Source organism: Gekko japonicus, unplaced genomic scaffold, assembly GCF_001447785.1.
Source record: "Gekko japonicus isolate JY-2015 unplaced genomic scaffold, Gekko_japonicus_V1.1 scaffold112, whole genome shotgun sequence".
NCBI lineage: Eukaryota > Metazoa > Chordata > Lepidosauria > Squamata > Gekkonidae > Gekko > Gekko japonicus.
This window is the reverse complement of record NW_015166422.1, coordinates 1,750,227-1,777,842: the sequence shown is the minus strand read 5'-3', so window position 1 is coordinate 1,777,842 and position 27,616 is coordinate 1,750,227. Positions and strand designations below refer to the sequence as shown.

The window sequence follows — 27,616 nt, the reverse complement described above, 5'->3', positions numbered from 1 at the left end:
TTAGAATCTCGTGCTGAGCTTCCCAGATGCCTCCCAAGCTGTTCATCATATGCATGGCAATATTCCGCTCCGGCTGCCGGGCCTCAGATCAATGGTTGTAAAAGCTAATCCGTGCCAATCAGCCACACGTTGTGAACAGGGTTGCCAGCTCTGGGTTGGGAAATACCTGGGGATTTGGAGGGTGGAGCCTGGGAAGGGTGCGGACTGGGGAGGGGAGGGACCTCAGCAGGGTACAAGGCCATATTGGCCACCCTCCAAAGCAGCCATTTTCTCCAGGGGAACTGATCTTGGTCGTCTGGAGACCAACGGCAGAAGATCTCCAGGCCTCACCTGGAGGCTGGCAACTCTACTTGTGGAGTACCAGCCAGCACCCAGTGATGTATTTTAAAACCTCAAGAGGCAAGCAAGGGGAGAAAAGGATCGCTCAAGCAAACTGTGAATCCTTTAAAAAAAAAAAAAGTGTGCTAGAACTCATGTCAAACAGCGAGATAGCCAGACAGTCATCGACACCGGACAAGTTTAATGAGCAGCGTTTGTGTGAACAGAACCTCACAAGACATTAGTGCTTCTGTAAGCCTGGAACACTGAAGCAACCTGCCCTTCAAGGGGCACTGATAAAAGTGTTCTGACTCCTTCTCTGAACATTTTAATGACGGTTGCCATAAAAAGGAAATCAGTACGATGTCTTTCTAAGAGGCATGCCAGCAGAAAAAGCTCACCGTTGTGCTGGGGGGGGGGGGGGGATAGATCAAATACAGCCTTGATATCTCTGGTTTCTGTTGCATGTGCTTTTGTTGTTCCTCAAGCTGTTGTCAGTGCGGTTTGAATGTAGTCTCTGCCCATCTTGGGATGTCCAGAGACGGCAGCTGCAATATAATCAGGGCTGTGAGTAACCCAAAAACTGCTGCTTGGCTTCAGATATCTGATCAGAGGATATATTTCCCAGGTCTGTCCTTGAATAAAACTTTGTTGGTCTTAAAGGTGCCTCTGGACTCTAACTTTGTTTTATCCCCCTCCATGTGAGCATCAGAATGCTGAATGGCCAGCTCAGACCACATTCTATATTTTTGCAAAATCCGTATCCTCCATAACTTCATGGCACAATGAACGAAGTGGTCTCTAAGGTGCTCCAGGATTTTTAAAATTTTTGCTTCTAATTTCAGTTTTTTGAATCTCCAGTTAACAAGGAATCTTTGAAGATACTGTCCACATTTTATTTCCATTTCAGGCAATCAGGGTAAACTCTTGTGTCTTTTCTGCACAGGCTGCAGCAGGCTCCCAAACAGACAGGAAATACTTTCAGAAGGAAATTTCCTTATTGGCAGGGATCAGCCATCCTTGGGATGCAGAGCAGAGGATGGGCTGGACTCTTGGGTCGATAACTTTGCAAGTTTGCCCTTCGTGGCAAAGAAGACCCAATCTGGTAAACAGGACGAACACACAACTCCAGACATCACAATGAACAACGAACTCGGTTAAAGAAAAAGAAGTTAATCCTTTCAACAACCTTCTTTGTGGTTCCGTAAAGCAGTAACTTGGTGCTCTTCAACAGCGGCAGTGTGGAAACAAGAAAGCCCTCCTCCCTAATCCCTCCATTCCTTCTTCCAAACCCCCACAGAAGAAAGAGACCCTCAAGATTTGGTATATTTAAAAAATGGCTGCTTGTTCTCTACTCCTTCCTCCGTTGTTCCATCGCATCAAAGGATGTGAGACAGTCTTGCCAGGTCATGACTAGGAAATCCCAGGAAACGCCAGGCAAACTTCTGCTGACACTTAAGAAGTTTTTTTTTCCTTTCCCTTTTTGGCTTCATCTGCCTCCGCATGGAGAGGGTTAGGAGGTATCTTTCAGTTCTGGACTCTGCAGTGCCTGTGGAGGCACCTCTGTGGCTGGCGACTGCATTTCTTGAGACCTGTCTGTGGGGAGGGGGATTGGGAGGAGAGAGAGAGACAGATGCATACACAAGGTCAAAAGTAATGACTGGAGACTGGGAAATGGCCATGGGCTTATTCAAAAGTGGACTGAGACATGATGATGGCCCTGGTTGGAGCAAGTCAAGCTGAGTGGTCCCTGGCGGTGGTACAAGTAGGGTTGCCAGCTCCAGGTTGGCAAATAACTGGAGAGCCTGGGGGGGGGCTGGAGGAGGGACCTCAGCAGGGTATAATGTCCACCTTCCAAAGTGGTAATTTCCTCCAGGGACACTGATTTCTGTCATCTGGAGATCAGTTGTAATCCCAGGAGATCTCCAGCCACCACCTGGAGGATGGCAACCTTTGGCACAAGCCAGAACTGCAGGATAAGTCTATCAATGGCTACTAGCCATGGTGATTGAGGGGAACCTCCCCACTCAGACGCACTAAGCCTCTGAATCCCAGAGCTAGGAGGCAACATCAGGGGAAGGCCTTGGCCTCTATCCCTTATTGTTGGTTCTCCAGAGGAACTAGTTGGCCACTTGTCTGGAGATCTGTTGTAATAGTGGGAGATCTCCAGGTGTCACCTGGAGGTTGGCAACCCTAGGCTAAGGGCATTAGCTCACCCTTGCATTCTCCCCCCAACTGGAAACAGTGCAGGAGGAGACAATTGGTGAGCTGACACCAATCGCCATTGCTGATGGGGGATCTTGGCCACGTAGGCTCACTCAGGCCTTGTGAGCAGCACTGAAATCCTGCACTTGATAGGTTGTTTGGGGCTCTGGCCAGGAGCTCCAGGTTCACAGACATCCCAAGGAAATGATATACAAGATCTATGTTTGCTTACAAGGAGATTTTAATAATAATAGCAAGCTAAGCTCCCATCCACTGGGTCTCAAACACACACGTACACACAGCAAAACTTTGCCAGACCTCGAGATGAGATGAGATGCATAGCTAAAACTAAGCATCTTATACCCTAAGTGCTGGCTATCAGTCAAAAAATCATTAATTAGACTATCCCAAACACTGGGATGAGCCAGGCCATCTTGCACCGGGCGTCTAGTGGTGAGAGAAAACAAATCAGGCTTTGCAGATCAGATCAGAGCTGCTAACTAGCATGAGAGAGAGAAATATTCACATAACACAAAGCAACTAAAGGTCAATTCCATCCTGTAACAAAGATGACGTTACAAAGGCTATACACAGGTCATGTTCTTTATACAACTATAACTATAAGGAAGATGTGGAACACAGATCTGTACATACATCGTGTGATGCATTACAATTTTTTGCCACCTTCACTTTTCAGACTTCCGATATACTTATCTACTGCTGAGTTTATGGAACAATCTTTTTCCCACTGGCATGCTTGGGAGGTGGTCGTAAGCCTGTCTTTATAAAGGGACAGTTGAAATCTTGAACCTCTGATTACACAGAACACTTCCTGCCATTCCCCCTCAGGTTAAAATTAGCCCCGGAAGGGGAAAGAACTATACTTCATATGTTATATGCAGATAGCAATGATGATAATGAGTTTACAGGGTGGTTGCAGTTACACCTGTACACTGTGAATGCTTTGGGCCCATGAACTACTGGGTTAAATGTAAAAAATAAATATCAGTTGCCTTGTAAGCACAGAAACTTTCTGTAGTACCCCTGATCCTCCATATTTCCCAGTAAAGGGGGGAAATGCTGTTCAAACAAATTACAAAGATGATATGGCTCCAGTGGTAACAAGAAAAAGAAATCTTACGTACAAAAATAGAAGCACATCTTACATAACATATTCATGTAGGTTTCCCTTGCTCGAAAGCCAGTCGAATCCGACTCTAGGGATGTGGTGCTCATCTCCATTTCCAAGCCGAAGAGCCAGCGCTGTCCAAAGACATTTCCATGGTCATGTGGCTGGCATGACTAGACGCCGAGGCGCACGGAACTCTGTTACCTTCCCGCCGAAGTGGCACCTATTTATCTACTTGCAATTTCTTGCTTTTGAACTGCTAGGTTGGCAGGAGCTGGGACCAGAGATGGGCGCTCGCTCCATCATGTGGCACTCAGGTCCCGAACTGCTGAACTACCGACTTTTCGGTCTGCAGCTCAGCATCTTAACCACTTGAGCCACCGCAGCCCCAGTTCATGTAGGTACATTTAACTTATTGCGAACAGAGTAACCAAAAAGGTTAGCTTGCTAAAAGCTCCAAGCTCATGTAAGAGAGAGAAGAAGAGAGGTCCTGTATAAGATGAAAAACAGAAGGCAAGAAATGGCCAAAGAACCGCTCAACATCTAACCAATGAGAGGGTGGGTCCAACTGCCAAGTGTACCTGAGTGAGAGAATTTTCTTAACCCTTTTGCTCCCAGATCCTCTTGCATGCAGAGTTAAAATATCCAACATACTTTGGGCCCTTAAATGTGCTACCTAAATATGAAGTTCTTGTTTGATATGATTGCTTTTGTTGGACTTTCAGAAGTGGTAGTTTATCCCACTGTTTATGGCAATGTATTATCTTGTTTGCAGAGCACTGTTTTCTAAGGTTTGTAATCCCATCGCTGCATTGGTCACCCTATGTCTTATACAGATTTTCTTTGTCACACCGTGTTTCTGTTTTCATCAGCCGGCTGTTCCATTGCTTGTTTTTCAAATTTGTGGTGATTTCTTGTACTGTTTTTCTTCATTGCATTGCTTTTGTGATTCTGTGATCTGCCCTGAGTCTCTCCAAGAAAGGTGAACAGTCAGTAAGCGCCCTGAGCAGACCAGAATCTATGAAATGCAAAGGACAGCAATGCCAGATTAGTCGAAAGGTCGCCTGCAACCAGCAGCTTTCCAACACTGACTTCAGATATGACCTGGGTGGCCCAAGCTAGCCTGATCTCGTCAGATCTCAGAAGCTAAGCAGGTTTGGCTCTAGTTAGTACAAGGATGGGAGAAAGCCATGGAAGTGCGGTGTTGCTACACAGAGGTAGGCTACGGAAAACCACCCCTGCTCATTTCTTGCCTTGAAAACCCTACAAGGTTACCATAAGATAGCTGCAACCTGCCGGCACTTTCCACCACCACTTCAGATATACCAGAAACAGATCACAGGGACCCAAGAGCTACAGTGAACTTAGACCAGTGAACAGTTTCCATGTCTAATCACAGCAACAACTCCAACACATTATGGGGGATTTGGACAACGCATGTTAGGAGAATAGTCCCCTTTTGTTGAGGGCACCACCAGTGCACGGAGGTAAAGGACTAGGCTGGGAGATACCTGCGTTCAGAGACATTTCTGCCAGTTTCAGTGGCAAGTCCGTAGGGGTGACCCCAGCGGGCGAGCCCAAGATGTCGGGCAAGGCGTTCCTTCGGCCGGTGCGGCCGGATGATGCAAAGTCCAGCACGGGCTCCACCTCAGTCATTCTTCCCCTGAAATGAAACAGGAACCTCCAGGTTAGGACTTCAGGGTTGCCATTCTCCAGGTGTTGGCTGGAGCTCTCCCGCTATTTCAATTGATCTCTAAGTGACAGGAATCAGTTCACCTGGAGAAAATGGCCGCTTTGGAAGGTGGACTCTGTGGCATTGAAGTCCCTCCCCTTCTCAGACCCTGCCCTCCTCAGGCTCCACCCCCAAAACCTCCAGGTATTTCCCAACCTGCAGCTGGCAACCCTAGTTAGGAAACTAGTATGCTTCTTATGGCTACAGAGGTGGATTAAGGGCTTGACCTGGCCACATCACAGCAAGGGTTCCCAACCTGTTTGAGCCTGTGGGCACATTTGGAATTCTGAGACAGCATGGTGGACGCAGCAATAAAATGACTGTTACAAAATGGCTGCCGCAGGAGGTGGAGCCAACCATAAAATGGCTGCCACAGCTTAACTTCAGTAACACAGTGCAGATCCTTGTGCTGTGGTGGCAGCTGCTGTCAAAGCAACATTTAAAAAAAATCTGCACAACCAATCAAATCTCCAGTAGCCAATCAAAAGCCTTGTTGGGCAAAAGCCCTACTTGGCCCCACCCACTTCCTAAAAACACTTGGTGGGCACCAGAAAAAGTGTCAGCGGGCACCATGCAATCCATGGGCACCACGTTGGGGACCCCCACATTGCAGAGTACAAAGGTTGTGACTGGTTGTCCCTGCACTGAGTCCAGTGTCACCGTCAGATGTGAGTTGCGTAGGTTTCCCTGATGGGCCAAATAGCATCTCCCATGATGGTTTCAGCTCAGGAAAATAGTGAAGGAGGAAAGCCAAAGCCCCATTTCTGCCACAGTTATAATCTGTACTGGGTGCTGTGGGCACAGGAATCGAGAAGGAATCTGGGTGGGACCCCAGTCCTAGGGTTGTCAGCCACCAGGTGGTGGTTGGAAATCTCCTGCTATTACAAGTGATCTTGAGGCAACAGAGATCAGCTCACCTGGAGAAAATGGCCACTATGGAAGGTGGACTCTATGGCATGATGCCCCATCAAAGTCCCTCTCCTTCCCAAACCCCACCCTCCCCAAGCTCCACCCCCCAAATCTACCCAATAGATCTGAAAGGGTATTGCCAGCTTTTCCTTTAACCAAAACTCAACATTTGCTGACAGAACAGGCTGCTGTGGAGTCCAGAAAAAGGTCTGTGCAGACAAGACAATCCTGGGCAAGCAAATGATGGCTACGGAACAATGATAACGCAATTATCTGATGATTCATGGTGGAGACAAACTGCAGTTGAAGTTCAATAATAATAATAATAATAATAATAATAATAATAATAATAATAATAATAAAGAAGAAGAAGAAGAGATTGGATTTATACCCCGCTCTTCAATACCCAAGGGAGTCTCAGGGTGGCTTACAAACTCCTTTCCCTTCCTCTCCCCATGACAGACACCCTGTGAGGTGGGTGGGGCTGAGAGAACTCTGACAGAAACTGCTCTTTTTCAAGAACACCTCTGACAGAACTATGGCTTGCCCAAGGTCATCCAGCCAGGTGCAAGTGGAGGAGTGGGGAGTCAAACCCGGTTCTCCCAGATTAGAGTCTGTGAAATTAACCACTACACCAAACTGGCTCTATTTGGCCTTTAAAGAAACACAGGAGGCAACCTGGATTGGGACTGCCTGAAGCACTAGGGTGGGACATTAAACTTTCTCCTTCTGCCGTTTCCTCAATCACAAACATCCCTCCTTCTAGCCTGTTTCAAGCTCTAGTAGGGAGAAAAACACAGATATGTCTTGTGTCTGTCTTTAGCACAGGCTGCAGCCCAGATTTACCCCCCACCAGTGGTTGCTTTTGAGAACCAACTGGCACATCTGGAGTTTTGATCCCAGAATTCCAGTCTCATAGATAATTTGGCCCTTAGTCTATCTTCCAAAGAGAGAAGGGTATTTTGTTGTTTTAATGTGGGCAGCCGATAAGCAAGGGTCCCTGTTTGCTTCAAGAAGATATCAGGGCACCTGAGGGCCAGGGAATCCTACTCCAATAGATTTCTCACATTCGCACAGTTGTTAAAGGTCTCGATCAGGGAAGAGACCCCCAAGACAGACTGGTGGGCCGCAGATAATTGGTGGGGTGAAGAGTGAACATTGGAGTGTGTTTATCTGTGCTGGGTTGAGCCACCTTCGAGCAAAGACTGTGCCCCCACGGTTCCTTTTGTTAATCTCAGCTCTCATAATTGGGGGGTGGTAAATCTAACAAGCCTCCCAGAAACGAGCTCCACCAGCTGCCGCTGCCACCCACCACTTCAGTGAATGAATACCCCCCTTCAGGATTCTTTTTCCCCAGACAGTGTTGCCAACACTTTATCACTCCCCCTCCCCTTTCTCCTTTTCTCCCTGCACTTTCCCATCTGTCTCTAGGGACGGTGCTAGTCAGTGCAGCCTGCAAGTCCACCCTCCCACCCTGGAGAGGAGCTGCAGTCCTCACATGGCTGTAGGGTTGCCAGGTCTCCACTGGCCATCAGCAGGGGATAGGGGGGTAGGGTTGCCAGATCCATGTTGGGAAACGCCAGGATGTTTGGGGATAGAGCCTGAGGAGGACAGGGACCTCAGTGGGGTACAATGCCATAGAGTCCACCTTCCAAAGCAACTGTTTTGACAAGGGGAACTGATCTCTGTAGTCTGGAGATGAGGCGTAATTCTGGGGGATCCCCAGTTCCCACCTGCAGGATGGCATCCCTAAATGTCTGGGTGAAATTCATACAGCGTACTCACTTCATACAAGAAACCTGCTAGACCTCTCTTTTTTGGGGGGTAGGCAGGCTAAAAGAACCCTTGACATGGATGGCCCAGGTAGAGTCGTCAACTCTAGGTTAGGAAATTCCTGGAGATTTAGGGGTGGATCCTGGGGAAGGGGGTGGGTGGGAGGGAGGTAGCAGGGCAGAATGCCATAGAGTCCACCATCCAAAGCAGCCATTTCCTCCAGGGAAACTGATCTCTGTAGTCTGAAGATCAGTTGTAATTCTGGGAGATCTCCAGGCATCACATAGAGGCTGGCAACCCTAGGCCCAAGCTAGCCTGCTCTCACCAGATCTTGGAAGCTAAGCAGGGTCAGCCCTGGTTACAGGGCCGGCTCAAGGTGTTTCTGCGCCATAGGCGAGGCTGCCTTGTGGCGCAGATGCCAACCTCCCGGTGGGGCCTGGAAACCTGGAGACCTCTGGAGCCAGCCACCCTTTTGCTGCCGCCACCACCACCTCTTCCCCCCCACCCCCGCCACCACCAAAGGGGGAGGAGGGGGGGAGGCACAGCTTGGCGCCCCATCCAGGGCCCGGCGCTCTAGGCGAATGCCTAGTTCGCCTAGTGGGTGAGCCGACCCTGCCTGGTTAGTACATGGATGGGAGGCCACCAAAGAAATCCAGGGTCACCGCACAGAGGCAGGCAGTGGGCAAGCAGTGTTCCCTCTAAGCTGAGTTAGTGTGAGCTAGCTCACAGTTTTTTAGCCTCCAGCTCACACCTTTTTGTCTTAGCTCAGGAAGGATGGCTCCAGAGCAAACTAATTTATGCAGTAGCCAAATCGATCGCTCACAACTTTAATGCCAGTAGCTCACAAAGTAGAATTTTTGCTCACAAGACTCTACGGCTTAGGGGAAGCATTGGTGGCCAGCCTCCTCTGAAACGTCTCTCGCCTTGAAAACCCTACAGGGGTCGCCATAGGTCGACTGTGACTTGATGGCACTTTCCATCACCATCAGGCGAAAGGACTAGATCAGAGGTTGTGAGCAGTGCTGTGGGGTCTCAAAGTTAAAAACAAACAAATAACAAACCACAATCCACATAATACCTTTTATTAGGACCAACCAAACGAACCTGCCTTATGCTGAATCAGACCATTGGTTCTCCAAGGTCAGCACTGACTGCTCAGACTAGCAGCTGCTCTCCAGGGTCTCCAGTAAAGATCTTCTACTTTACCTGATCCTTTATAGACGGAGATGCCAGGGACTGAACCTGGGACCTTCTGCATGCTCTGCCACTGAGCCACAGCCCCACATGACACATAACTAGCATGCAAGCTTTTGAGTTCCACAGATCCTTGTGTTTCCTCCCTTTAAAAAGATGTGATGCCTGCCTTTGTCTGTTCAAGGGGCTAAGACTGGGGAGGGGTTCCTCAAGGGAAAAGGGTGGGGATGGAAGGGTTGTACCCCAATTCCTATGTGGCCCAGATCCAAACTGGGGCCCACAGGGCTGTGGTTTATTTATTTAGCACATCTCTATCCCACCCTTTCCCTGGCCTGATCTCATCAGATCTCAGAAGGCAAGCGGGGTCAGCCCTGGCTAAATGGTTGGGAGGCCACCAAGGAAGTCCAGGGTCGTGATGCAGAGGCAGGCAATGGCAAACCACCTCTGAAACGTCTCTTGCCTTCTAAGCCCTATGGGGGTCGCCATAAGACAGCTGTGACTTGACGGCACTTTCCAGCACCACCGTCCCGCCCTTCCTCCCAGGAGCCCAGGGTGGTATACATTGTTTCCCCTTCCTTTCATTTTCCTCCAAGCAGTCCTGCAAGGTAGGTTAGGCTGAGAGAGAGAGAGAGAGTGCATGACTGGCTCAAGGTCCCCCAGGGAGCCTCCATGGCAGAAACAGGTATTTGAACACTAACCCTTAGCCCACACTGACTCTCAGCTTCTACTGGCCAATAGAGATCTGTGGTCTCCTATCCAGGGGTCATTTTATAGAAAAAGAGCTAGGGGAACTCATTAGCATACCTCATTAGCATATGCCACACCCCCTGACATCACCGGAAATGTGTCATAAGGCCACACACCCCGCCCCCAACGGTCCCGGCCGCCAACGCCGGCCTTGCAGATCCACTGCCGAGCCCCATGAGGGGCCCGGCGGTGGACCTGCAAGGCCAGCGGGAGTGCAAGGAAGCCCCGCGAAGGCCCTCCCTGTCCCCAGGCAGGCAGGGGTGGGGAGAGGCAGGGAGGAAGCAACTTACCCTCCCTCTTCTCCTGCCTCCTCCTGGCTGAATGAGGGCCGGAAGCGGGGCAGCCAGAAGCAGGGGGCGGGGCTTGCATGGGAGCACGTAACATTCTACCAATTTCAAAATCTTCTTGCTCCTTCAGAATACAGATACAGACTACAGAATCCAGACACAGGCACAATCTGTGTACGTGTGTGCGCGCACGCGCCTGGAAGTTGCCGGTGGACCTGCAAGGCCAGTGGGAGTGCAAGGAAGCCCCGCGAAGGCCCTCCCTGGCCCCAGGCAGGCAGGGGTGGGGAGAGGCAGGGAGGAAGCAACTTACCCTCCCTCTTCTCCTGCCTCCTCCTGGCTGAATGAGGGCCGGAAGCGGGGCGGCCGGAAGCAGGGGGCGGGGCTTCATCATGTGCCCCGCCCCCCGTACCTCACCCGGGGGAACTGTGATCCCCTGTGTTCCCCCCCCCCGAAATGACCTCTGCTCCTATCTCATCTAGTTTGACACCTGAGCTATCCACCATTAATCTTTTGGAGCCATATTTTCTTCCTCCTTTTCTCCAGGCCAGTGGAAATTTCATAGCGAATCTAGGAAGAACAACTACCATCAAAAGCAAACCAGAGATCCTTTCCAGCCGAGATGAGCAACGTTTACTAAAATCAGCAACCAGTTGCAAGAGTGCAGCTATCAATATGGGAATTCTTAGAGAGGAAACGAGTGCTCTGGTGAATATATGGGATAGTTTAGGGCAGGGGTGTCAAACATAAGGCCTGGGGGCCAGAACCGACCCTTCCAGGGCTCTTATGCTGCCTGCAAGCAACTGATGCAAGGGAGGGAGTGCTGGGGGAGTGGGCGGAGCCACTCCACTGGGGCTTCAGCACAGCAGAACAACCTCCTCTGCAGCAATCAAGCAGTGTGGGAGTGTCTGCCCAGCACTGCACTGGCCCAGCCTCTCCAGTCTGCCTGTGTGGGTTTTCTTCTGTACCCCCTCTCTCAGCCCCATGAGGCCTTGCAGTGAGGATACACCAACTCAGAGCTTACCACCTGCTATCTTTTATACATTTTCTATCTCCGGTACCAAGCATTACGTTTTATGGCACACATAGCCCAGTCCAACAAAGTGACATTCATGTCAGATCCAGCCCTTATAACAAATGAGTGACACCTCTGGTTTAGGGCCTACTGAGTGTTAGCAGGGAGCAGCAGAATTATAGCATATGTGCGTAGATTCAGGTGGGTAGCTGAGTTGGTCTGAAGCAGTAGAACAATGTTTGAGTCCAGCGGCACCTTTAAGACCAACAAACTTCCATGAGGACGTGTGTGCACACACGAAAGCTCATGCTAGGGCTACCAAGTCCCCCGGGGTTTTTCCTGCCGAAAGGACCCCCAACCTGCCAGTCCAGATCAGGCCAGCAGGGAGAATCCCACCCCCAAAGTGCCCGGTTCTGGCCAATGTGCCCAGCGCAGTGACATCATCCGGAGATGATGTCATCACACTGGGCACGTCGCTGGCCAACGCTCTAAAATCAGCCTGAAAACTCTATGGTACCATAGAGTTTCCAGGCCGATTGCTAGGGCGTCAGCTGGCAATGTGCCCAACGTGATGACATCACTTCTGGGTGACATCATTGTGCCACGTGCGCGATTCGCACATGCGCAAATGTCCCAGACCGGAACCGGGTCTCCCCCACTGTGCCAGGTAAGTGACTTGGCAACTCTAGCTCATGCCTTGAATAAAACTTTGTTGGTCTTAAAGGTGCCCCTGGACTCAAACTTTGTTCAGCATATGTGTGTGTGTGAGAGAGATTATTTACTTGTGAGCGGCTTTGAGGGTTGGAACAGTGGTATACAAATTCTCTGCCTAAATAAATAAATACTACTGACCTCCATGAAATGGCAGCAGTTATCCATTCCTTCCTTCCTTCCCAAAGTCTTTGTTGCATCCCTTGCTAAAGCAGCACCATCTAGTGTTGTTGGGGGTGGGTGGGGTGGAGATGTAAAATGGAGCAAATTCTCTTATTATCTGTCACCCTTCAGGCTGGTTTGCACACCCCTTTACACCGAGATCACCTGCAGAGGGCCCTGCTTTTGTGTGCTATTACTGTCAGAGTCTGGACCAGCAGCAACATATGGCAGGGCCTTTTTGGTGTCAGCCTCAGGAATCTGGAATTCTCTCCACCACAAAGTTTAACTGGCCCTCCCAAGCAGCCTATTGGAAGACTGCAAAAACTTATTCATTCAGCCAAGCTTTTGGCTTAATGCAAGATTGACTCTCTGGCTTGGTTCAGCTGCTAGAGTTTGGGGTTTTTTTTCTTTGGTAGGTTGGAACTTTAGAAAACAAATGTACAGTGGCTGGGCTCCTGCAGTGGATTTCCCTGGAAGGAAGGGGTTTTCATCCATAGAGCACACCCTTCCTGCTGCAACTCCAAATGCCCCCCAATTGCTGCTTTGGGGGGGAGGGTCAAGGGTAGCACTAGGATCAGTATGGGGAGAGGGAGTCAGAAGTCTGCAGAACTGGTGAAAATAGTTCCCCATTTGCAGAAATCTTCTACCGGATCCAGCCCTCCTATTGTTGTAAGCCACCCACCTCCCAGCCCATGGGGCCTTGCAGTGAGGACACACCAATTTGGAGCTTACCAGTTGCTGTCCTTTATACAGTGTATATCTCTGGTCCCTGGCATTACGTTTTATGGCACACATGGCCCGGCCCGACAAGGTGACATTACTGTCAGATCCAGCCCTTGTAACAAATGAGTTTGATACCTCTGTTGTAAGCAGTCCTGGGGCTGGGGCACTGCATGCCAAAAATGCATTTTGTATTATTATTTCCTGTATAGAAAAATTGCTTTCTGCTTTCTATATCCACATGCCTTCTCTTGTGATGTCTTTCTGATAACATGCTGTGTCTTGTTTCCTGTTGCCACATGGCTTCAATAGCCATGCCATAAACCCACATTCTTTCACACTTTCATGCCAAACGCCAGACCTCATAGCTACATTTTCTGGCCCACATGAGACTAGTCACATAGGCCATGAAGTACCTGGAAACTAGGTCAATTGACTTCAGGAGGGGCTCTAAACTTCTAGCCATTCCTATGTTGCAGCTATGAGAACCAACAATTGGGCACACCCATGCCCACTCGCAATTGGCTGATAAAGGTAAAGGTTCCCTTGCTTGAAAGCCTGTAAGGCAGAGATGCCAGGCGTTTGGTCGAGGACAGGACTGTTTCCACCTGTTCTGGCAGTCCTGTGTAATGCCTCCCCCCACCACGCAGGGCAGCAGCACAATCTGAAGTTGACTAGCACCATCTAATTAAATCAATTGTTGCATTTTTACTGTTTTAACAATTAGTTTAATTTATTATTGTGTTTTTGTTGTTGTTGTAAACTGCCCTGAGGGGAGGGCAGTCTAGAAATAATAATAATAATAATAATAATAATAATAATAATAATAATAATAATAATAATAATAATAATAATAATATCCACGCACAGACCAGTCCCCAGCTTTGTTTAAGCCTCAGCCAGGTGGCTGCATCCTCTCCTTTCATATCATAGCCTGGGACCCTGGAAGATGGAATGGGTGAGTCATCAGCAATTAATTACCACTTACAGAACTCACGTCTCATCCAGTGTTAATTCAAACACAATTCTTTTCAGTAGTTCATACCATCAATTGAGAGTGATCCACTGTTGAGTAATTAAGAGAGGAGATCAGATGATGCCCAGGCATCCATGAATCAACCCCGGCAGAGCCCGTTTTAACCCTTCAAAAGGCCACATGGTACAGCCAGGTGATCGTACCACCTCAGAACGCCTGTTGGGATGGAGAAGATTACATCTTTGGAGAAGCATTGTGTGTAGCAGCCTGAATAGCCCAGACTAGAGTCTAGAAGCTAAGCCAGGCCGGCCATGCTCAGTACATGGATGGGAGACTGCCAAAGAAGACCGAGGTTGCGGCACAGAGGTAGGCAATGGCGAACCGCCTCTGCTCAGCTCTTGCCTTGCAAAGCCCATGGGGAGTTGCCATAAGTCAGCTGTGACTTGACAGTACTCAGTTAGAATTGGTGTAAAAAGCTCCCTGCATGAGGGGTGAGAACTTGCCAGGGAGACAACACTACCTGCGGCGGTACAGTCATCACTTTAGAGGGGGGGTGTTTGAAATTAGCTGGGGAGGGGAAAAACTTGACAACGAGCAGTCAAGGGATGCTGCCAAACAGTTCCATATGTTGCAGCCAGAGAAATCTAGGCCAAAATAGCTGGAGAGCAAATATTTATAACATTTCTATTCTGCTCTTTCTTCAAGGGAGGGAAAGGATCCATGGATCAGTGCTGGAGCAGCTGCTTGGCCTGTAGAAGGTGCCAGGTTCAATCCCTGCCATTTCCAGTTAGAAGGATCAGGCAGGTGATGATGTGGAAGACGTCCACCTGAGACTGCAGAGAGCTGCTGCCAGTCTGAGTAGACACTACTGAGCTAGGTGGGTCAGTGGTGGGATCGTGACTCAGTGGTAGAGCACTTACTTGGTATGTAGAAGGTCCCAGGTTCAATTTCCTGCATCTCCAGTGAAAAGGATCAGGCAGCAAATGATGTAAATGACCTCCACCAAAGACCCTGGAAAGCTGCTGCCAGCCTGAGTTGGCAATACTGAGCTAGGCGGGCCAATGGCAGGGTCATGGCTCAGTGGCAGAGCACCTGCTTGGCAAGTAGAAGGTTCCAGGTTCAGTTCCCACCATCTCCAGTTAAAAGGATCAGGTAGCAGGTGATGCGCCCGAGAGAGTAGCCAACAGTCTGAGTAGACAGGAGATGTCAAACTCATTAGTTATGAGGGCCAGATCTGACATAAATGTCACTTTGTCGGGCTGGGCCATAAAACGTAATGCCAGGAGATAGAAACTGTATAAAGGACAGCAGCTGGTAAGCTCCAGGTTGGTGTATCCTCACTGCAAGGCCCCACGGGCTGGGGGTGGTGGTGGTGTGCAGAGGAAAACCCACATGGGCAGACTGGAGAGCCAGGGGTGCAGCACTGGGCAGATGCTCCCACAATGCTTGACTGCCGCAGACAAGGTTGTTTCTGCCATGCTGAAGCCACAATGGAGTGGCTCTGCCCACCCACCCCCCAGCACTCCCCCCTTGCATCAGTTGCTTGTGGGCTGCATAAAAGCCCTCGACAGGCCGGTTCTGGACCCCTGGGCCTTATGTTTGATACCCCTGGAGTAGACAGCACTGTCCTTGACAGCTTCTGTGTTCAAATCATGGGATCCCCCTCCCCCATTTTATCCTTGCAACAATCCAGTGATGGAGTGAGAGGAAAATGTGTGCATTATATTTCTGATTTGAACCTGGATCTCTCTGGTCCTACCATAGCACCTGAACACTACACTGTCTCTCGTTCATACACTCACATAATCCAGCACCTAGATCCAGGGGTCATGGATTAGTGGTAGAGCCTCTGCTTGGCATGCAAAAGGTCCATGTTTCAATCCTTGAGATCTCCAGTGAAAATGATCAGGTAGTAAATGATATGAAAGACCTCTTCTTGAGACCCCGGACAGCTGTTGCAAGTTAGAGTGGAGGGCATGGGCCTCAATAGACCAGGGGCATCACTCAATCGCTTCAGGAGTCCACAACTGATACTGGCTTTGTTTGTGTGAAAGGGTCAATGAGATACATGAGTCTAGTGTGAACCAGAGACTGGATCTGGATGGCAGATCACGTGAGCATATGAGCAACTGGATCTTGGTGTGCTGGTGAAAAACACAGTTAGCTGCCTTATATTGAGAGTGATCCTTGGTCTGCCTTGCTTAGCAGCAGCTCTCCAGGGTCTCAGGTGGGGGTCTTTCACATCTACCTCCTACCTAATCCTTTTTGCTGGAGATGCCAGGGATCGAACTTAGGACCTTCTGCATGCCAAGCGGATGCTCTGCCGTGGAACCGCAGCAACTTCCCTAGGAAAAATATATGATGGGATGAAAATGAAAAGGTTAAGAGTCACAACACTGGCCCCACTTATACAAATCCAGATCTCTGAACATCTCTTGCCTTGAAAACCCTACAGTGTTGCTATAAGTCAATTGTGACTTAACAACACTCCCCACCACCGCAGAAGGCCAAAGTTTTGGGCAGCCAAAAGATGTCTGCCCCTGTTAGCCTGGCCCCTCTCCTCCCTGACCTCACCTTTCTCACCTGCCATTCCAAAGAAGCCAGTGTCTCCCAGCTCCTACCTGGAACCGACTTCCAAACCCTGTGCAATCCAAGCCACTAGAAGGACATCTTTTTGCAGCAAAGATGCACCGGGGGACACACCCCGGAAGCACATGATTCTCACAATTCATGGCTTGTACAAGCAGCAGCAGCTATCAAGAGGCACCTGCTGGCAGGGGCCGTGGCTCAGTGGGAGAGCATCTGCTCAGCATACAAAAGGTCCGAGGTTCAATCCTGGGCACCTCCAGGGAAAAGGGTCAGGGGGCAGGTGATGGGCAGGCCCTCTGCCAGAGAGCTGCTGCCAGTCTGAGCCAACAATCCCGACCTTGATGGACCGAGGGTCTGATTCAGTAGAAGGCACCTTCCTGTGTACATGCATCCTTGGCATCCTCTTGAGCTACCACTCTGCTCAGAAGCATCCATGCCTCAGCCAGGCACTATTTGTGATGTTCTCACATGATGTACACATTATTCCTCCCCCCCCCCCCGGTGGAACCCTTGTTTCCTGGAAAGTTTGATGCCTTGCATTTCAAAACCATGCTCTGTGACCCCCGCCTTGTCCGTGGGAAACCAGTAATCTCTCTCTCTCTCATTTCTTTTATGCCCTATCCTTCGAGCCTCCCAAGGCTATCCGTGAGCCCGTGGATCCAGGCAGACCGCCGCTGATTCCGATCTCCATCCAGTTTAACGGCGGTACCCAGAACAGCCACCTGTAACCAGGCACGGTTTCCCCGCACCCTCTCTCCCTCCCTCTCCCTCCTGCCTCTCTCCGCTCAGATCCGAGCGTCTCCCTCCGAAGGGAAGGCGACAGCGACACACTTACCCACCCGAGCGCGCCGAGCAGACCGAGGGGCTGCTGCCGGGGGCTGCCTGTGGGGCCCCTCTCAAAGGGATGGGAAGGAGGGACCGGGGCTCCGCCTGAGGCCGGAGGGCTTCACCATGCCCGGGGCGCAGCGGCGGCGGCGGCGCTCTCCTCCTCCTCCTCCTCCTCCTCCGCGGCCGAGGCAGGCGCCTCCTCCCCCTCCCCTCCCCTCCCCTCCCCTCCGTGGCGCTCAGGATGCCTTGGGCACCGGCAGGCGGTTGGCTGGCTGATATACTGGCCGGATCTACCAAGCGCTTCCGAGGGGGGAGCCCTGCCTGCGCTCCAGCCTCTCTCCTCCCCGCCCCGGCGCGCCTCTGGAGCGTCCCCCGGCTCGGCCGCGCTCTTTCGGCGGACAGGAGCGGGATCCCGGGGGTGGCAGCTGGGCCAGCCCCTGCTCTCCTGGCCCCTCTCTGCCTCCTGACGGGCGCCCCACTTGGTGGCTGTTTGAGAGGGCTGCCAGCCAGGGCTTCGCGTTGGCTTTCCTGGCCAGGCTATTCGCGCGATGGCAGCGAGCCTCGGAGCTGTTCTCTGGTGCTTTCGGAGGCTGAGCGCCGTCGGCTCCTGTCTCTCTTTCTCTCTCACGCCCCCCCCCCCCCCCCCCCCCCACTCCCCTTTCCCTGGGCAACAGGTGCTTCTTCCATGTCCGTGCCCAAACTGGGGGGGCGCCTGGGATCTTGGCCGCACCTTGCGTCTTTGCCCCCAGACGAGCAAATTGCTCTAGAAGGAAAAGAAGGAGGAGGCCCGTTTCCCCGGGCATCCGGGATAATCCACCGCAAGCCACCAGCCCTACCACCAAAGCATGTTTGAGCTGCGGGAAAGCAGCGATTTAAGAGGGCTTCTTTTTATAAATAAAAAAATTTAAAACCTCACATTTGGAAAATGAGTCCCTGAGTCAGGGCTCTGCCGAGAACTCACTGGCTGCCCTAAGGCAAACTCTCTTTTTCTTGGTCCCTTTGTGGAGTCTGCAATACCCAGCCTGACACTCCAGCCACTGCATCAGCCCTGGCTCTGGACACGCAGCTGCCATTTCCAGTAGCAGCTGTGTTTGGCATAGCCTTGCATATTTATCTCCTCCTCCATTCTACAACAACCCTGTAGGGTAGGCCAGGCCAGGAGTGTGTGACTGGCCCAAGGGCACCCAGCAAACTTCCATGGCCGAGTGGGGATCTGAACCTGGGCTTCCCAGATCTTAGTAGAACACTCTGACTACCACAACACAGTGGCTCTCTTTGTATATCTGAAAGCAGCCACACTGATTCAAGTCTATTTTATTTAGGCTTAGCAAGAAATGCCTGTCAATTATTTCCACAAGTGAAGGGAACCAGGCTGGTGCAGTGGTCGGACAGACAAGGATCTGGGAGGCCAGGTTTGAACCCCCACTGTGCCAGGGAAGGTTTTGAACATCTCACTGTCCTGCTCAGAGAGTCAGACTACGATCGGGGACACCCAGGTTCCAATCCCTACTCTGCTTTGGAAACTCTCTGGGTGACTTTAGGTCTGTTGTAAGTTGCTCTGGGTCCCCACTGGGGAGAGAAGCAGGCATATAAATACATAAACCAATGAAGGGTACCAGCACCTCATTTCCAGCTGGGCTCCTATGGGCTGTGCGGATCACAGTCCTTGTAACTCGGCTTTTGGGATATGGTGGTGAAACTGCCTTCTTGCAAAGGGGAGGGAGTGACCTGGGCCATGTGACCTAGACTGGACTTTATTTAGCACTGCTACTGTAGCAAAGGTATGAACATATGAAGCTGCCTTCTACTGAACCAGACCACTGGCTTATCAAGGTCAATCTTGTCTACACAGACTGGCAGTGGCAGCTCTTTCCAGGGTCCCATGCAGAGGTCTTTTCACATCCCCTACTGCCCGCTCCTTTCTACTGGAAATGCTGGGGATTGAACTGGCTCCTGGGACCTTCTGCATGCAAAGCAGATGCTCTACCACTGAGCCACAGCGTGCTCCCAGCCCGCTAGGGTTGTGCACCTGTCCTCATATACACCTGTCTGATGTGTGCGAGACTAGTTAAGCTATCCAGGGAAGATCAGGGGAGATAATCTGGAAGGAAAAGAGCTATGCTTTCTCTTATGGCTCCCAGTCTTATGGTTTTAAAGATGGAAAATGGACTGTTACCTACCAGCGATGCTTTTTTAATGGTCTATGTAGGTCATAGAAGACTGTGGCTGATCCTACTGCATTGCTGCCTATCACTTTGAATAAGCTCAGACTGTGCAGCTTCTACACCATTTAACATGCCATGCTTTGTTTCAGCTCTGTCATAGATTTCTGCTCGTATTCAGAGTTCTGCAATCCGAACCCTACGGCACTGTTCATTGGATGTCCCACCCTGTTGATTGCATTTGACTTATGGCATGAAATCCACCTTGAGTCTCAGTGAAAAAGGCGAACTATCAATAATGTAAACAAAATAAATAGCTCAGAAGACAGATCAACACGAACCAGACGTGAAACATGGCAACATTGTGAAATGGGTCGCAGAAAGTTGCGTCCCCCCAGGATACTCTGAAACTCATAATTCTTAAGCCAAAGAACTTCTAAGGGAAACTCCAGCAGGGAATTTCCTGAAAGTTTGATTCAGACCATTTAGGACACAACTGAGATGAATGCTTTCTCTCGCACAAGTGTGAACTTAACTAGGAGGACTGTGTTATTGCCAAAGGCTGCTGTTGTGAACGTTCACTGCGCTTACCTCCACCATTTGGACCTCACACCTTTTGTTTACAATTCTCTTATCCATACATCTGGATATCTGCCATCATCAGATGCATCTTCACGCATCTGATGATGTACATGGAAGTTTAGGTCACAGATAATTGTGTTGAAGTTGCTGCAAGAATCTTTGTTGTATTTTTTCCCATGCTGTTCCCATTAAAGGAATGTGATGAAAGGATTTTTTAAATTGTTATTTAAAAAAAAAAACAAAACTGATGCAAAATCTGTATGTGTGTGGGCAGGCCAATGGAAAAAAACCCTGTGTTGGCTTGATAACGTGTGTTGATCTGTTTGCAAATTTGTGCTAGACCATTTCTGCTCCAGTTATTGGACAATGTGTTAATCACAGCAAAATGTTAATTGCCTAAAAGTGGAAATCTGCAAATACTCTTTGGATCTGAGAAGAGTGGATGAGGTTGTGGCACACAGAAAAGTGAGAGAAACTGATCTAATTAAACAAAAACCCTTTTCAAAAAGACCATGTTTACTCTCAAGGAGATGATTTTTAAATCACCCTGAATGATTCAACTCAATTGGAGTAATATTGAGGGCTACTTTTGTCAATTTCAGTGATTTCATCGTTAAGGATCTGTGGTTCTGGCAGCTGAATTGCTCTTTGGGTTTTTCTTTTCAAAAAGAATATTCTTGGTGTCTCTATGCTAGTGTTTTAACGTGTTAGTTCACACTGGCTATATATAGTATAGTACAAAATGTATTTATTATACTAAAACAGTTAATTTTACAGTTAACAAGCCCCTCAGATGGCTCCTCATTGACCTATTTTCTCCAGCGAGATTTAATCCTGCTCCTTCTATAGAGGTATTATTATTAACCATGAAGAAGAGTTGGATTTATACCCCGCCCTTCACTCAGAGTCCCAGAGCAGCTTACAATCACCTTCCCTTCCTCTCTCCACAACAGATACCCTGTGAGGTAGGTGGGGCTGAGAGAGTTCTGAGAGAACTGCTCTTGAGAGAACAGCTCTGAGAGAATTTGTAACTTACTCAAGGTCACCCAGCTGGCTGCATGTGGAGGCGTGGGGAATCAAACCCAGTTCTCCAGACTAGAGTCTGCCACTCTTAACCACTACATCAAAATGGCTCTCTAACCACTACTAACTGGCTCTCTAACCACTACCAAACACACAGATGAACCATCTACAGGCAATGCATGGCCTTTCATAGTGTGTGAGACAAAGGATTCAACCCTGCCCCAAGGAGTGTACCATCTAGACTCTGATGTTAAGAGAAGCACCAAAGGGAAGGAGACCAAGACCCTGATTACCAGGGGAAAGGATATGTGTTTATTTGAAGCCTTTTTCCGATGCTATGTCTGCCTGCATTGGGTAGCTGGTGTCAAGCCTGCACCTGAGAAGTAGACTCCAACAGGAGATAAGGGGCTTCCTATCCACCTCACTACACTGGAGGTTTCATGCACTCTAGAAATTCCCGGGGTGGTCCATCTCCAACAGCAGGGTCCCATTCAAGGTCCCTTGGAACCAGCAGACCAGGAAATAGAATGGTCCATCTCTTGCACCTCCAGTGTCTCCCTCAGGCCCAGAGAAGGTGGAAGGCCAGAGCCTGACCCTGGAAGCTTCCCCACTCCAGTCTGTCTCAGGAGGAAGGTGCAGGATCCAGGACCTAACATTAGCTGTCTGCAGCATCAAGGATCTAGCCTTAGTTACAGGAAGGAGTGGGGCTCTCAGTTCCCTATATATAGTCCTGCAGTTGAATCCCATCCCATCCCATCCTTTTCCAGTTCAACATTTCCATTCAACCAGCTTGGCCTTAGTCTAGGTAGCAGCTTATCCCTAAGAAACCTCCAGGTATCCATGATCTGCTCGGCTCCTGGAAAGATTTCCATTCTCTCTGGACCACTAGACCTGCCCAGGTTTTTTTGGCCAGTCTGTCTTCCTGCTACCTTTGCCAGGTGCAGAATGGGACAACCAGCAACCACTGCTCCCAAGACATGTGGTTACCATATTATCTCAACAAGGGTGCTGATGAATATATTCTGCATTTGCATAAAGCTTCAGTATTAGGGAACCTGGGAAATCTGGAGCATTTGTTGTTGTTCAGTCGCACAGTCAGACCCTCCTGTCTTCCGTCGTGCTCCGGAGTTTGCTTAATTTCATGTTCATTGCATTGATAACACTGTCTAACCATCTCATCCTTTGCCATCCCCTTCTTTTACCTTCAATCTTTCCCAACATCAGGGTCTTCTCCAGTGAGTCCTCCCTTCTCATTTGACGGCCAAAGTATTTGAGCTTCAGCTTCAGTATCTGGCCTTCCAGGGAATGGTCAGTGTTGATTTCTTTTAGGATTGACTGATTCAATCTCCTTGCATTCCAAGGGACTCTCAAGAGTCTTCTCCAGCACCATAATTCATTACCATACATTACTACTGGGAATCTAGAGCATAGGGACATGCAAAATATGTCTCTCTTCAGACAACTTGGGGACTGTGTCTCTCAGGAGCAGCCTGCACACTGGCTGGCCAAGTGGTCTGCATGGACATAACATCTGGAAAGAACAGGATGCTGGAATAGATGGATCGCTGCCTGACTCTTCTGATGCTGGCTCTTTTGGCAGGCAGTCATGTGAGTCCCTAGCACCTTGCATCATTCTCCTCTCTTCTGTTATATCACAACAGCCCTGTGAAGTAGGCCAGACTGAGAATGTGTGACTCCCCCAAAATCCCCCAGCAAGCTCCACGGCAAAGTGGGGATTTGAACCTGGGCCTCTCAGATCCTAGTCTGACACAGTAACCACTAGGCTACATTGGCTCTAAGCCCTGCACCAGTGAACCCTCTCGATGAGTCACCTTGCACCAGTGCAAGCTTTGTACTACCTTTGATGGAAGAGACACCCATCCAGACACATTGGATATTTGGTACCAGAACAATTTGGAGAGCGTGTGCAGATACCATGAGAGATTATCCAAGGTCTACTGTGCAAACTTTTAGCAATTGCATATCACATGAGAAAGCAACACCTGGCTCTAAAGAAAAACTTTTTTCATATATTTATTTTTGGATGTGTGTTTTTTACAATACTAATATTGTTATATTGACCACTGAGGAAGGCCCTAAGGGGCCAAAACACGCATGGTCTACTGGTCATAAGAGATACCCATCAATTGTATATGTAAAACTAACAGCTCTGTATGTTAAAAGTTTTTAGAGTCTGATATTTGGATCATTTCTTTTAACCTATTTTATCTTTTACTAATGTGTACGCCATAATAAATATTTGTATTTTTATAATAACTTATTTTGTTAGCTTGACCCTCATATATCACAGACACTTTTTGTACCGCCCTCATAAAAGTGACTGCAGCATGTTATGGCAAAACCAGACAAACATCCACAGGGGGATTTCAGGACAGGAGGCAGAGGGACTGGGAGGGCTGTTATGGGGAGGTCCTTCTCAGTTTCCTGCCAAGTGTTGTTTTTCCCACCTGTTTTTGTGTGTGTGTGTCACCCCCCCCTCCACAAAGGAGTTCGCTCCAGTGATTATCCACAGACAGGCTGCAGAGAGTGAATTCTGCTTAGCCGTGGAGACTATATTTAGATCCCTGCGAAAGAGGTTAGCGGATGGCCTGGAGCCAGAGGAGCATCTAAGGCTGTCGGTGCCACAGCAGCCGGGGATGGAAAATAAACCGAGAGCTTTGAGTAAATCCTTTGGACGGAGCTGGGGAGGGGGCATGGGGGGGGAGGCACCAGATTCCGATTGCTGCGGAGGCTGGAAGCTGGGCTTCCACTGCAGAGGCTGTTACCCCAGTCCCCCCCCCCCAATACGAGGTGAAGTCCTGCTTGGTTTGAAGGGTTGTCAACAGGTCTGGAGAAAAAAACGCCCATCTTATCCTTCAGCATGTCAAATGTTTCACTGTAGGTTGCCCTGTGATGGAAGGAGCTCTCTCTAGAGCAAGGGTTCCCCACCTTTCTGAGCCTGTGGGTGCTTTTGGATTCTGGCATAGGGTGGTCGGTGCCACCATGACAGGGCCACCACGGGTGTTTGAGCCAACTGCACACGCAGAGGAACCCCAAGTGCAGGGGACAAGAGGAGTGATTCCCCCCCCCCCGAAATACCCTGGGAAAATAGGAGTATGAGAGAGAATAAAACCAGTACTGTGGTGGCAGCTACTGCTGAAACGTTATTTTAATCTGAAGCACCAGAAGAAGAAGAGATTGGATTTATACCCTGAGTCCGAGAGCAGTTTACAATCTCCTTTCCCTTCCCCTCCCCACAACAGACACCTTGTGAGGTAGGTGGGGCTGAGAGAGGTCTTTCAAGAACTGATCGTGAGAGAACAGCTCTGAGAGAACTTGTGACTGACCCAAGGTCCTACCAGCAGCTGCATGTGGTGAAGTGGGGAATCAAACCCGGTTCTCCGTGATTAGAGTCCTGCTGCTCCTAACCACTACACTAAACTGGCTCTGCACAATCAGTCAGATCTCCAGTGGCCAATCAGAAACCCTGCTTGGCAGGAAACCACCTAACCCCATCCACTTTCAGAAAAACCAGGAAAGGTGCTGTTTGGTGCTGTGACGCCCATGGGCACCATGTTGGGGACCCCTGCTCTGAAGCAGTGTTTCCCAACCTTTGGATCAGGACCCACAAGTGGTTTGTGAAGCCTCTCTAAATGGGTCATGGGCCAGCCCTCCCCAATAGCAGATCCTGCCCTTTCCATGGCTCTCTTTTGTATCTTGGAAACCAAGACCTGTCATATGTTAGATGGTATTTGTTTGTCACTGCATGGACATGTTGATCGAGTAAAATGTGTCTCAATGGTCATGAGAGCAGGTGAAAATTTGGGATTTAGAGGGAGTAATGGAAAGAGCGTTAAAAGGCTGGAATGTAAACTCTGTATGCAAAGGCTGACCATGTTGGAATGCCACTTGGTTGGTGTTCATAGTGGGGGCAGCTGTGCCCTTTGTGCCATGTTCATTGGTTTCTCAACAAACATCTGGTTGGCCACTGTAGAAAATGGAATACTGAACTAGATGGGTGCCAAAGCCATATTTTGGCTAGGGTGCCGAAAAACCTTGGGCTATCCCTGGATGGTTCTGCATACCAAGTAAATTTGGACCTGTGGGTCACCGTACTGAAAGGCTGGGAACTGCTGCTCTAGAGGATAACCAAAAAGTAGCAAACAACACACCAAAACCCACCTGGGAGAAGTCCAGCATGCAGTGCAGGGAAGTGTTTGGAGTACCTTTTGGATTTGGAGCATGGTAATTTTCTAAACCATTAAATTTACAATCACACTGCATTAAGGTTCCCTTTCAACAGCTGGCTCAAAGCACCACAACAATCCAATTAGCCATCTTCCTCAATCAGTTTTTCCATATCCTGTTGTACTGATGGCTTTTAAATGAGCCTGAAAGCTGGTTGGAAATCATCAACACTCAAAAGAAGCCAAACACTAAAGGAACATGTGCATTGAAAGGCTTTGATGAAATCAGCCATTTCCTGGTCACACCCTCCTACTTTCAACAGTTTTTATTACCAGAGCGGTACATTGGACCTACCTGAAGGTTCTTTCTCTTCAGTGGGGGAGAAGTCATCCAGCAACTTGTTAGGTCACACCTCTGCTCGCTCGATAGGCTATGCACATTTCTTTTGTTGCATGGCTCCTATTGGAGTGGCCCTGGCCGACCTCTCCAGTCATGTCCAAGCCCCTCTGTGGATCGCTCTTGCTATGTGTTCATCGCCATCCACGTAATGTCTCTTTTCTTCGTTATTTCGCCACCCTTGCCTTCTTGCGGTGTTGGGTATTACAAGTTGAAAACACTTCAGTATTTACAGGGTTAATGATGTTTGTTAAGTCACATGTTTGTTTGTAACCAATCTGTTTAGACAATAGGATGCTCCGGAACTTTGGAGCTAATTTGCTACTCTGATTGGAAACCAAAGTGTCAAGTATTTAGCATATTGGCTTCTCCTCCTGTTCTTTGTTCTGACTGAGGAGACGCCATTTCGGCTCTTCCCATTTTACCTTTAGCTGCAAGGATGTAGGCATAATAGCTCTTTGTTATTTTATATCCTGTGTACCTTTTCCCATGTTAGGTTTATAGTAAATGTTTATATTTTAATACACACCATGGACTGAGTCTCTTAATACTCTACTGACTTACTTAAAAAGAATCCCAACATGCAGCCTATTTTGAGTGGGATGTGGATGACTTCTCCCCCATTGAAGAGAAAGAACCTTCAGGTAGGTCCAATGTACCATTCTCCTTCAGTGGGGGGAAGTCATCCAGTAACTGGTTAGCTGTACCCAAGCTATTCTTCTGGGCGGGTGTTTAGTCGTGCTCTTGGTGCACTCCGTGCATGAACGCTGTTACTGTTGTGGTAGTGTTGTTATGTTTTTACCACTTGCTGCAAAACTCTTCTGCCAAACGCCGCCTCAGCAGACGCGGCTTGGTCCATCCTGTAGTGTCGCACAAACATGGAGAATAACGCCCAGTTAGCTGCTCTGCATATCTCTTCCACCGTGGCTCGTGTTGAGAATGCCACGGTTGTTGCATCCGCTCTTGTGGAGTGTGCTGTTAGCTTGCCTGGAGGCGTGAGGCCCTGTGCCTCGTAGGCCTTGGCAATGCGTTGTCGGATCCAGTAAGCCACTGTCGTTTTAGATGCCTTTCTTCCCTGATTTGGGTTCCCGTAGGTTACAAACAGGGCGTCGGCCCGGTGGAAGCCGGCCGTTCTGTTGAGATATATACGTAGAGCCCGACGTACGTCCAGCTTGTGCCACGCCTTTTCCTTGGGGTGTGATGGCTTCGGACAGAAAGAAGGCAATGTAATCGGTTAATTTAGATGGAACGTGGAATTTACTTTCAGGATGAAAGATGGGTCCATCCTCAACGTTACGGAATCTCGCTGGAAGATGCATAGCTCCTTTCTTGCCGAAAGCGCTGCCAGCTCGGAAATTCTTCTAGCCGTCGTCACAGCAATGAGGAAGGTGACCTTCCATGATAGGAGCCGGAGTTCTGTTGATTTCATAGGCTCGAATGGAGGTTCTGTTAGCACGTTCAAAACCTTGTGTAGGCTCCATGTAGGGAATCTGTGCTGTTTTTACATCACTGCTGGAAGATATCCTCCTTCGAGTCTTGCCACCCAAGCATGCTTGTAGGGCCGCCACTTGGTGCTTCAGGGTGTTCAGTTGAAGTCCCTGCTTCCAGCCCTTGGATAGAAACAGGATGACTTCCTTATCCGTGGCCCGCATAGGTTGAATGCCCATGGTCGAGGCACACATTACGAACGTCCTCCATGTATGGCAATATATGCAACGTGTAGATACATGCCTGTAGCATGACTTCAATCACCTCCCGAGGGAACCCCATGCCGATTAGTTGGGAACGTTCAATTTCCATGCAGTCAGTTGTAGCCATGTCGAGTCCGGGTGTAGAACGGGTCCTTGGTGTAGTAGGTCCGGTCTCTGGGGCAGTGTTCAGGGTTTCCCTGTTGCCAGTTGTACCAGCTCCGAGAACCATGGCCTTCTCGGCCAGTGAGGTGCCACGAATACCACTGTGGCCCTCTCTCTCGT

At 49.4% G+C, this 27,616-nt stretch overlaps 1 protein-coding gene across 1 annotated transcript; it reads right to left on the bottom strand.

The window, feature by feature from the left end:
* Positions 1–308: 308 nt before the first annotated feature.
* Positions 309–17,462, bottom strand: LOC107110861 (cAMP-dependent protein kinase inhibitor beta-like). The gene is made up of 3 exons (XM_015411699.1): positions 17,300–17,462; positions 5,164–5,315; positions 309–1,914 (listed from the first exon to the last, which is right to left on the bottom strand). Exons 2-3 carry the CDS (start codon positions 5,306–5,308, stop codon positions 1,832–1,834), a joined length of 228 nt encoding a protein of 75 aa, XP_015267185.1. The 5' UTR covers positions 5,309–5,315; positions 17,300–17,462; the 3' UTR covers positions 309–1,831.
* Between the last annotated feature and the right edge of the window lie 10,154 nt (positions 17,463–27,616).

What these genes read in the sequence shown, in the direction of transcription:
- LOC107110861 (XM_015411699.1), bottom strand. Translation starts at nt 5,308, where the DNA reads ATGACTGAGGTGGAGCCCGTGCTGGACTTTGCATCATCCGGCCGCACC. An exon ending in AGAAATGTCTCTGAACGCAG is followed by an intron (nt 1,915 to 5,163) that starts GTATCTCCCAGC and finishes CCCTCCCCACAG; the next exon opens with ACAGGTCTCAAGAAATGCAG.